General features: G+C 40.6%; 1 protein-coding gene across 5 annotated transcripts in view; it reads left to right on the top strand.

The window, feature by feature from the left end:
• The first annotated feature begins 930 nt into the window (after positions 1-930).
• Positions 931-12,471, top strand: part of spire1b (spire-type actin nucleation factor 1b) — a 32,451-nt gene continuing 20,910 nt past the window's right edge. For 4 of the 5 annotated variants that reach the window (XM_067511147.1, XM_067511145.1, XM_067511146.1 and 1 more), the window contains exons 1-3: positions 932-1,527; positions 4,881-4,909; positions 11,892-12,128. In XM_067511147.1, coding sequence (XP_067367248.1) covers positions 1,182-1,527; positions 4,881-4,909; positions 11,892-12,128 — 612 coding nt within the window. In that variant the 5' untranslated portion in view covers positions 932-1,181. Of the gene's footprint in view, positions 1,528-4,880; positions 4,910-11,891; positions 12,129-12,471 lie in introns of all 5 variants that reach the window. The other variant, XM_067511143.1, reaches the window with a different exon arrangement.

Below are 12,471 nucleotides of genomic sequence, written 5' to 3'. Positions count from 1 at the left end.
GCATAGCAGAAACGAAAAGGGCGACTTCACCCCTTTTCAACTTGCTCTCTATGGCTTTAGTTTAGGGCGTAAATGTACAATAATGCTTTTAAACGTCCCGCTGACTTCCCCGTATTAAAATATTCCTCTGCTTCTAGCTGAAAAACTCCTCCAGATGACATCAGCCGGAGGAGTTTTTCATCATTAGGAGTTCAGATGATGTCATCTGGGGGAGCTCTGGAAAAGCACATTGACCTTGATTACAAAATCCATAGTGTGAGCATGTCACCTGGAGGCATTTTTTCAGATAGAAGCAGAGAGTTATATTTATATAGGGAAGTCAATGGGAAGTTTATGGGAATTATATACATATACTATGCAAACTAGAATCAAAGGAAGCAAGGTCAAAATCAGTGAAGGCTTCCTTTAACACACCGTAGCTACATAGCTGCTAGTCAACATCAAGTGTTCCTGCAACACAATGGTGCAAAAATAATGCAATAATACTAGAAGAATAAAAAGAATTACTTTCAAATGCATTGCAACTGAGTAACAAGCTTGTTTAATAAGGAGTAGAAAGTACAAATACGTGTGTTAAGTAAAAGGGAGTAAAATTAAACATTTGTCAGAAGAATACCCAAGTTTTTGTATAAAGTATTTTGTTACTTTCACCTCTTTTAGGAAATGTCCATGTGGTAAATGCAGGATTTGTACTGTAGCTTTTGTTATTAATGGAACCTCTGGGGCTTTTCTGGCCCAGAGTTGGAATGATTGATAATCTGCCTTTGATTGTTGTATTACCCAAACCATTTTTTAGAAACATTATCTGAATGAACCACAAAAAGACATTTTTAAGAAAATACCACCTCCCATCCACGCATCGATTTTGATAGACTTTTAATTTGGAAAACCAAGAACCAGATGCAGCGGTAGGAACATTAGCTGAGAGAGAGAGAGAGATCATGTGATGAAGGAGTGAGTCTGGATTGCTGTGCTGGGATGTGACACACACACACCCCCACTGTTCAGGCTCCAATCGTCCAAACCCACCCGTCTTATGACTGCTGCTACCGAAATCTGATCGACGCGAAAACAAACACTGCTTCTGCTTTTAGGGAGCATCAATGCCTCCGGGTACCTCCTCACATCTTGGCCTGGACCTGTTCTCGCCGTCGGCCCTCTTGCGCTGAGATAATGAAAGGATGGCCGAGCAGCGATGTGGGGACCACCGAGTACTGACGGATGCTGGTGCAGCGCTTCACCGGGATGCGGATCATCACAACACGATGAACCCAGCGGCGGAGGCAGGAGCGGAGGAGCTGCCTTTAGAAGAGATACTGAGGCTTTATAACCAGCCGATCAACGAGGAGCAGGCATGGGCCGTGTGTTACCAGTGCTGCAGAACGCTGGCGACGGACCACCGGAGATGGAGGAGCTCCTCCACCGCCGTCGGAGCATCATCGACAACTCCGAGGAGAATGTCGGGACTGGGGGACGTTAAGATACAGAAAGATGGGTCTGTGAGGGTGGAATACCGGGGCTGCGAAGGTAAATATCATGCGTCAGACCGTTTCCAAAGCTACTCGGATCTAGGCCAAAGCATCACTTGTGCTGTCACTTCAAACAATGAGACTGAGGTGTTGTGGTTACGCAAAGGACTGGACCAAAAATACGTTTCACAAGTCAACCGTTGTGTTTAAGCACCAGTATAAGTATAACAGGCATATATGCTGGTGCAACAGGGCCATAATGTTCCTATGCTAAAGAAAATATACAGACCTATTACAAGTCTTTCTTTAGCAGGTACCGAATTTGCCTCTCACTACTAGTTTATTATATTATGTCTCCTCTCCAACCAGAGACCCCTGCTGCTCACATGGCCATGGCTCCCCATGTGGAGTTTTTTCCTTGTCACTGCAGGCATGTGTGTATCATGTGGTTTCATCTTTTATTCAAGGCCCCCTGGTCTGTTTGCCACTTTATTTCATATGGGTGTGTTCACTCTGCTTCGTGCCATTAAAGCATGTGTTCACCAGCTGAAACGTGAGCACTGATTGGATCCTGGCAAAGGTGTGAGCTGACAGGTCTGTTGGCCAACAGCAAAAGAGAGACACATGTGCTTGGTTTTAGATGTTAGGTTTTCATGGAGCAGTGCTTGTATCTTATGGCCTTAATTTAGCTCGTGTTATTTACAGCTGGGCTTATAATTAATATGGGACTATTCAAATAAAGCCTGTGAGCTGAAAATATCCAAAAGAGAGCGGAGACTATGTGGCAGCAAAGAGTGAATTGATAATTACTGCAATTTTACGGAAATGTCCGTTAGGCATCTCCAGTGTGTCAGTGGGGCTATGCTGCTCTTTCATGGTGACTTTTGCTTTACATACTCATATCGGAGAGAATTATGATGTAACCGTAGTTTTTGTGTTACTACAGATATAATTAATCAGGAATCAACCAGGTTTCAAACAAACAGCACTGTACGCCATGGGATGTGTGGCAATACATTTGATGCACGTGTCTGTGAAAGACACACATGCACTTAAAGCAAACGCATGTTGTCCTTTCACATGTTGGTCTGGCGTGTTTATTATCTGCCGTAATCAGGTTCGCTCACTGACTGCAGAGCAGACTGACTAAATGCCTGTCTATCTATCTGGACGTATAATGGACCTGAGGGACGGGCTTTTTACCTGGCCAAAATACACACACAGTGCAGAGCACTGCTGAGTCAGTGTTGTGGCTTTTGATCCAATAAATGCACCACATCCTTTGCCTAATCAACTTTTCAGAACAAATCTGGGAGGCACAGCTGTGATGGTGATGTCCAATGCAAGTCTCTTTTTCTACATGAATGGGCTATTTTTAGCAGCATGGAAGCAACCATTGGAGAGGGGAGTCTGGGCTTTTATTCCTCTGTTGCTCATGAAATGTCTTATTATGCCCAATGGATAAACCATCATTTGAACTCAACACCTGCTTAACGACAGTATGTAATGTTGTGCTTTATTTAATATATCGTAATCAGGTCTCCAGTTTCATAGATGCACATCTGTCAACATATGCTTCTGACACGTCAAACGCTGGATGTGATGATTGGGAGATAACTATGAGTTCGGAGTAACCTGTACTTGTACTGCCTAACCCATCTTTAGCATCGTCAAGCATCTCTTCATTTATACATGTTCACTATGCTCATTTGCTTTGATTTTAATCTGCAAATTATTTAAGAAATTTTCTATAAGTGGTGTGTGTTAAAACTTATAACTGAACCAACATTTTAACCAGTGGTTTTTGATATTCATCTGTTTATTGTTTACTTCACTTCAAGTTTTGCACTTTTAGTTAACTATTTATTTGAACCCTTGATTTATCGCCTTAATCTAATTTAACCGTATTCCATATAGTATCCAAACTATTTCAATTTTTCATCCTTTGTGTAATGTTCAGTTATGTTACCCAGCAGTGGGGCAGTGTGTTAATCAGTGTGACCACACAGTTTTCAGGGTAAAATTTTAGTCTGATTCAGTGGTTCCTAAACTTTTTGAGGTTTTCAAAATTATATTTTTAGTGCCCGGCAATTGGAAAAGGTGGCATGGCAAATAAGATTTAGATATTTTGTATCCTATTAGAAAACTGTGTAACATTAAAACTACGTTTTAATGATACACAATTTATTTTTAGTATTTTTTTTTTCTCATCTTTCCTCTAAACTGCTGCCCCGGCGCCCTGAAGGGGCTCAAAAGGACCACAGCCTGTGCTTTGAAATCAGGGTCTAATCCCCAATTATCTGCTGTTGATCACATGCTCTCCTCATGATCCATAAGCTTAGGCTCAGTTATTAATATAAACAATGAGATAAATCGGTTTCATCTGCTAAACCGCCTTAAAGTTGAATCCAGAGATCAGTTTTACACTTTGCTGTCATTCAAAACCACGTCCCTTTAATATTCTTTCAATTATCTGTTTATCTGGGTTAAATTATATTTGAATACCTCATAGGAAAGCAGGAAACCTTTATAAACCTTTGCAAATGTTGATGCCAAGCCAATGATAAATAAAAAAGCTATATTTTAATTTAATTTACTTTCATGATCCTCGTATCCTCCCCAATTGTTTCGGTGTCTTTAAGAAATAACAATACATTATTATTATCGGTTCACCTGTTTAAAGTTCAGATCCACACATGCCACTTTGTCATTGCAGAGCTGGATGGTATTCAGATGTTGTAATGCACGTTAAGGTCATGGGATGATGAGTGTCAGAGCTGCAGAGACGTTGCATTACTGCTTCTTAAAACACGTAACAGCTGTTTGTTGTGAGTCTCATCTGTTTTAGTGGTCTGTTTGTTCGTGAAGCTGAAGAAAAGCTGATGTAGCCTGGAGAAAACATAAAGTGGGTTTTGTTTTTGAAAGAAGAAGCGCATTCATGCATGATTTCCTGGAAGGAGGTTTGTCATCGCTAGTCACATGCCTGCTGAAACCACTGAAGTAATTGGCAGAAAAACAGAGATTTACTTAACACAGATCAAGTTTGTCCTGAAATTTTTTGTGCACTGTGTTGTGCACTCATCACTGGTACAGCTCACTTTCTGCAAATAGGGGTGAGATGTCAAATAAAGAACAGTCTCCCTTAAAAAGGAAGAGGTTGCTCATACTATCTATGAGTTTGATGTACTTAAACAAAATTTGAATATAAAAAAAAGATAATCTGTCTGCAACAAAGGTGTCAACTAAGTATTTTAAGTTTGCTTAACTTCTGTTTTACATTTTTAAACAGAACAGTGTTTAGCTAACTATTATATCTTCATTGATAACTAAGTAAAGTAAACCGCAGATGAAACATTTCTAAATTGAACCTGCTTGAAATGATTTACATTGTGCTTTCTTGTTTCCCTGCAGGTAAATACAACTCTTGCACCACAGCAGAGGTAAGTGAGTTGACTGTAGCTTTGGTTCATGTTGCAAATGCATAACCCAGTTAGGTATGAAAGATACTTTTTTGTTTTAATCATTTAAAGGGAATTAGCTTTGCTACACTGTAAAGTTTAGTTGATTAACACAAAAACCTAAAAATAATGCAGGCAATCAGATATTTATGGAACAGATAATGCTAGTCTTAACCCCAAATGATTTCCTTTTTAAATATTCAGCCCCCACAGTTGGTTACCTTAGTTGGTTACAGTCAGAGAGGCAGGCAGCCACAGCTACAGGGCAAGCATCAGGATTACCCTGATCATGCTGCAGGATAAGTGTATGAGTGCATCCAGGGAAAGAAAGTGCTTTCGTTGAAATGGTCACAAACCATAGGCATGTGACGTGTTAATCCTATAATGCAGCTGCTGCTTATTCTGTATGAGACATTACTAAGGAGACTGTGCTCCTGCGAAATGTGACTATACGTGTTGTTTGTGCCAATAGCGAAAAAAAAAAAGAACACTTTTTACTATTTAACTGGTAACCGTACAGGTAAGAGGCTTTAGTTGAAACAAAACCATCTCCTAGTGTTTAGACTCACAATAGTTTATAAAGGTGAAGCTATAATTACTGTAACCAGTCACGTGATGTTAAGGAAGCAGTGATTTTTAAGGCAAACTGCAAATGTTTTACATTTGTGTCTGCACATAAACATTGTCTTTATCAGCAGTGGAAATGTCCCACAACTCTCACTTGATGTGGAGCTCTGGGGAAAATATCAGAGTAAATTAAAGGGTTATGTAAAGCTGTCTCCAGACACTCTCTATACTACAATGAACTGCTTTTAACTACTGTGAAAAGAGTTTATAAAATCAAGGGATCAGCTTTTCTCTTCTGGCTTTTGGTCTGAAGTATTTTGTATGTGTGTGAATGTCTGTAGTAGTTTTCAGTCCGATAGCGGGAGGACAGTCAGTGAATAGTTCAAGCACACTCATGCAAATGCAACACACACACACACACACACACACACACACACACACACACACACACACACACACACACACACACACACACACACATACACACACACACACACACACACACACACACACACACACACACACACAGTTGACTATAGAAGCAGAGAATGGGAATCAGAATAGACAAATCCCTTTTAAGCAGCTTTGCACTAGAAATGAGTTCTCACAATACAGTGTTTTACAGATTGGCTGACAAAATTATTGGCAACTTTTTCCGAGATGCTTGATGCTTGACTGCTTTAAATCCTGCAGCGGAGGTATTCTGCTAACATACTGTGTAGAATAAGCCCAAAGCGGAATGAACTGGAACATGTGTGTAGCGAGACGTGTGTTATCTGCACGTGGCTACAAACGGCATGAACTCCTGCAAATGATGCATCTGTTAATGTCAGATTAGGGCAGTATTACCAGCGCAAGTGAAGCAAGCTCCTGCTACTTTATGCTACAGTAGAGGCTTCTGGTAAAAGAACACACTATAGCTGAGTTTACTGGAATTTGCTGATATTTGGTTGCACAAGGCAAACACTCCAAATGTAATTCTACAGCTACACACTGCTCCTCTTTATTTAGTGAGAAATATGTCGGTTTCCCACATGTTAGCCGGAGCAGTTCGTTCCTCTGATGTGGTATTCGTGGATTTTTTTCAACACGTTCATTCTGTCAAAGCTTAGCTGTGCGTGCTCGGTGCACTCCTTACATCCAGGCTTTGAAGTCTGGAAAGGGATTAGAGTTTCTACGTCGATATAAATTAGAGGGCACGAGCAAACTACAAAGATGAAATATGTATGTTCATTGTGTGCTTCAAGTGGTCGTTGAATTGTCTGGGGTCTATGAGGGTCCTAAGTGAAACAGACAGCAAATCAGTGTTGCTCAGTCATATGATGGTCAGTGGTTACAGCAGCGGAGGGTCATAAGAATCTGAGAAAGGAGTTTCCTCAGTGTTTGCTTGTACCTCAGAGGAAATACACACATTTTCTACTGCAAGTCGAGATGATGTCATATCATTATAGGATTGATTTTACATAAATAGGTTTAACAAGTTTAATTTTTGTCTTAATCATTTCGTCAATTGTTTTCTTATAAAGAGGAAAGATATATTTACTATAACCCCATTTGTTATGAAATGATCACGGTAATATAGTTTCTCAATGTATCTGTTCTTTATACAGTTATATTTGAATGTCTTTGTCCATTATTTGTCCATCCATTAAGGACCAGCCTGTGTGTGTTTTGTTACATTTTACATTTCTGCATTTGCTGCACACCTCACAATCTACTAACTAGTAAGTGTTCAGTAGTGCAGCTGGGAGTAAAGAACCATGTTATACCTCTGAGTAGTCGTTCAAAAAGACTACTTACTGTACGTGCATGTGTCCGTCTGTTCAGCAGTTAGTTTTTGCCATGTATGTATGTTTACCTCTATGCGTGGAGCCTGGATTTTCCAGTATACAGCCTGAAAACATGGGGAACAAAGACTGAGTAGACTTATCGTTATAGAAGCAGGCATGCAGGCATGAGAACAGTACACTTGACCATCTAATGTTGCAAAAAGGTGAATAAGGTTAAGTTTCAAAATGCCGATTACAGTAAAATTGAAGAAAAATTTATATGAGACTTTGTTGCCACCAAATCCGCAGCTTTCGGCTTGTCCCTCCAAGTGTCGCCACCGCAGATCATGTTCTGCACGTTGATTTGGCATGAGTTTTTTTTTTTTACTTTTATTACCTTGGCCTAATTTCTGCAGACCCGGTAAAGAAGACATATAAGTGTTGTCCACATTGTTTTTAGGTTGGCTAACAAAGGTAGATTTGCAATAGATTTCTGTTGTCAATGTTTGTAGCAGCTCATGTGTTTGTCTGAGTCAACATGCACTTGTGACCTCAGCATCCCATTGACACATCTGTAAACCTGGTTATTACCAGTCTGCTTGTCATATGTGACCTTGTTCTGTTATTGCAGAATGACAAAAATTCCATCCAAATATTTGATAAGCGATAAATCCTTACCGTAATATTTACATTTTGCTTTTTGTATGGGGTTTTTGTGTGTTTTGTGTTTGTATACCTACAGATAGGCGAGCATTGTTCGTGTGCTTGTGAACTTTTAATATTCTGTTGATCTTCATACAATTTTGGAAAACCATCTTCTGATGCTGACATCCAGGGCACCTTTCTCTTCATCTCAGGTGATAAAATAAGCAGGGACACCACTTCTGGACAGTTCTTTGGTGCTTGTCAGAAAGATGACAAGCATGAGAACTCATTTGTTCTCTCATTTCTCATTTCCTTAAGAGAAAACTACTGTAGGTCTCAACAGAAAGCCATGGATGTAAACCAAGCATTCCTGTCTAATAACATGACTGTTTACTGACCTCACACAAACAATAGTTAGGTGGCCTCCTCTCCATGACAGGAATGCTGAAGTTTGATGTTGCTGTTGCCTATGATAACTTTCTCCGGTTCACTTCCTCATCTTCTTACTCCTTTTTTTCCCCTTCTCTCCACCTCTTCCTCTCTTACATCCTTACTTCCTCTCATTACATTTGGCTCAGCCACCTTGAAGCATGGGAACCGGTCAGAGAGAGTGTAATGGAGGCACATTTGCTTCAGCCTACTTTCATTGTTCAGATGCGTCACAGTCATGGAGACGGGTCTTATTTCTTGCATTCGGTCATAGTTAATAGTTTGTGAAAATTGCGTGTAAGAAATTACTCAGAGAGGATCTTTCAGAGTTGACTGAGGGCCTCAACATACACAGGTTTCTATCTCACACACTTTTGTCATGGATTAATAGATTAGGATTATGGTTCTATCCAAATTGAAGCTGTTGGGCAGGGCAGTGGACTCCACCATCACCAACAACATGCTCTACCTATTACATGAGTGTCTGAAACCTCAGTTATAGTCTGAGGTTTAAACAAGTCCATGCAGGAGTGACTGTGTGTGCACTTCTGCATGGTGTCATATATAAGTAGATGTGGATGCGTGTACAACCGAGACAAAGGCCACATTCAATTCAATTCAATTCAATTCAACTTTATTTATATAGCGCCAATTCACAACAAAGTCATCTCAGGGCACTTTACAGAATAAAGTCAAGATTATAAAGATATATAAAGAGAACCCAACAATTCCCCCTGGAGCAAGCCATAGGCAACAGTGGAGAGGAAAAACTCCCTTTAACGGAAGAAACCTCCAGCAGAACCAGGCTCAGGGTGGACGGCCATCTGCCTCGACCGGTTGGGGTGAGTGGAAAGGGGAGAGAGAAAAGAAACAGAGCAACAAAAAGCAACAACAAAACATCGGGCAGATTGGTAGGACCAGTAGCTGCACGCTGGAAGACACACAGCTTCAAAGGCGGGGGACACCTGCAGAAAGGGACAGAGAGAGGGGGACAGAGGAGGACAAAGACAACTACGGGAGAGAACACACAGAGTTAATGACATACAGTGGTGAGAATTGCGGGGTGAGAGGAGAGGAGAGATGGTCAAGAGGAGGAAAGGAGCTCAGTGCATTGGGGGGTGGGTCCCCCAGCAGTCTAAGCCTATGGCAGCATAACTATAACTAACTATATGCTTTATTAAAGAGGAAGGTTTTAAGCCTAGACTTAAAAGTAGAGAGGGTGTCTGCTTCCCGAATCTGAACTGGGAGCTGGTTCCACAAGAGAGGAGCTTGATAGCTAAAGGCTCTACCTCCCATTCTACTTTTGGAAATTCTGGGAACCACAAGTAGGCCTGCATTCTGAGAGCAAAGTGGTCTACTGGGATGATATGGTGCTATGAGGTCTTCTATATATGATGGAGCCTGACCATTCAGAGCTTTATATGTAAGAAGCAGGGTTTTAAATTCTATTTTAAATTTAATGGGAAGCCAATGGAGAGAAGCTAGTGAAGGTGACATTCAGACATTCAGTCATTCTTGACGAAACCCAGCTCTTATGCATTGATGGTGAAGAGGAGGGCAGATATCGATATATACGACTCATCTTCCACCACGAGGATCACGTGCACGCACGTACAGAATTATTGTTTATTAGTTTCCCTTAAACTTACCCACTTTCTCCCACGCCCTTTGACCTCTCTCATCCATTCGGTGACTCTCTTGATCTCAGTCACTGACTCTGATCATTGTTCTCATCACCTCTCTCATCATTTCCTCTCATTTCTTTTCTCTCAGTTTTTATACAGTTTCTGCACCTAATTATTACTCAGTGCTCAGAACTGCAGAGTCATCTCATGAAATGTCCTACTCGTCTTGGGACTGGCATTGTTTCCTTTATGCATCAGTCTCCCTGAGTATGACAGAGTACAGCATATCCTGAGACACATGCATTGATCTCTGAATTAAAATCGTGTTTTACCATTTACCAAATTCCCTGGAAATGAAATTTCTATATATTTAACATAACTTTTGACAATTTTTTCTTAATGTAACCTTGGGCATCTTCAGATACCTAGTACATATTTGATGTGCAACAAACACAGGGGCTTCAATAAATAGGCCACAACGGTCAGTGTGGGTTAACTGCCACAACAGCCACTTAATAAAAACAAAATAACAATATTAAATCATAAAACTACAGGAAAAGAAAAAGAGCGGTAGTGAGCTGGGAGTATTCTAAATGTGCATTAAGCAAACAACAAACCAAAATCACATTAAATAAATGCACAACAAACTATACAAACACAAAACATGCAGTAAAAAAAGTGACTGAACGCATAAGTGGAGGCCCTGATCTGCCGCAGTACTAGAAACAAGAGAAAGGTTAAATCTCAACAATATCCAAAACAACCTAAAACCCACAAACACGATATACAACATAATGTACAACAGTACTAAAATAAATCACAGCAGGTGCTAAGACTGCTCAGCTAACTAAAACCAGAAGCAGAAAAACCTCAACACAGTCACAGCGGAATAAGTTGCAGCCAGCCTCACACACCTGCTTCACATTTCTCTCTTAATAAGTTTGGTGCTTCTGTCATTGGCTGCTGCTGCTGCTGCTGCTGTTTTTTCCACCAGCCCTATATGAGTCCTAGTGTCTACCTGCCACATTAAGCATAACCAAGTGGTGGGGGAAGTGGATAGAAACATCACTTTGTCTTTGGCAGCGGCCAAAACAGGTTGAGAGCAAAACAGAACTACTTAAAATTCTGGACCTGTTTTGCTAAAAAACATGGTCCTGATCACTACAGCTGAATTAATAACTGTTTGCATCGTCGTCATCAAGACACTGTGTGACTGTGATGCCCTGAAGTAGAAGGTTTTAAAGCTGAAGAACTAACTCTATGACCTTGATTAAAGAATTCGTTGTAGAAACGAAAAGACCCATCAAACCACTTCTATGTTCATGCATGTTTCAAAGACAACTTGGCTTGTTGTGGGAACAAACCTGTACATTTTAGGCTATAAAAAGAAGTAATTTCCCATTTTTTGGCCAAGCATGGTTTAAACAGCACAGAATTGGTCACTGCAGCAGTGATTTGAGGCTTTTAAGCTCTTTGATTTCCATTAAATCGGGTTGTTGGAATTTACTTTTAACTTTTGTTGCTATAAACATTTAGCATTTCTTTAATATATTCTACATTTGGTGACTCTTCAAAGGACTAACTGTAGACTCGCTTTGCACTAAAGACTCATTTTGTAAAACGCGAATGATGTGATGATGATGTGTTTTCCTTCATGCGTCAGTTAATCACAAGATCTATAGTCAGCAAACTGCTCCCAGGCTCAGTCTGTCAAATGATAGTAATGTGTGTGTTTGTGTGTGTGTATGAATAGTGAAGGGAGCTCACTACTCAAAGGTTGAGTCATGAGGTCACCATTTAAGAGCTCTTCAGCTTAGCTTTGACGTACAAAAGAAGATTGTATTGCATAACAAACACACAAATCTATATTTGTTCTTATTGATCTGTTCATCACAATATTTTTGTCTGGCATTTCGTGTTCTCTCTCAGGTGATTGAGTCTCTTGGCATCATGATTTACAAGGCTCTGGACTACGGGCTAAAGGAGAATGAGGAGAGAGAGCTCAGCCCTCCTCTGGAGCAGCTCATCGACCTCATGACTAACATGTCTGAGTCTGAGCGGGACGCGTGTCCTGACGAAGGTTACGAGGCCACGGAGGAAGAGGAGGAGGCAGAAGATGACACTGAAAATATATCAAGTGTTCATGGCTACAGAGATGTCCTCAAGGTAGGTACAGCAGCTAAGGAAATTTGGTAGCTTTTTATGCTTACAGGGCAACTCTAGCAATTTTTGAACTTGCTTCCTAGGGTGCACATCCCTCCACCTTCTCGATCATAAACTATCTCTGTACTTCTACCTGAAACACTGCTCTGCATAATGTCATTTGGAGGAGTTTTCCATCAAGAGAATAGAATAGATATCAATTGTAAGCTGTTAAAATAAAATGTTTGTAGAAGTGTAGTGGAAGGAAGTAGTGGAAGCTCCTGAGGGCACATTATCCACTGTAGGAATCCAGGAACACGGAAGCTCAGAGGCTGACTGTGCAGGAAATATGTGTGCGAGAAAATTT

Source organism: Channa argus, chromosome 7 (assembly GCF_033026475.1).
Source record: "Channa argus isolate prfri chromosome 7, Channa argus male v1.0, whole genome shotgun sequence".
Lineage (NCBI taxonomy): Eukaryota > Metazoa > Chordata > Actinopteri > Anabantiformes > Channidae > Channa > Channa argus.
Note: the sequence above shows the minus strand (reverse complement) of the source record. Positions and strands in the feature narration are given on the sequence as shown.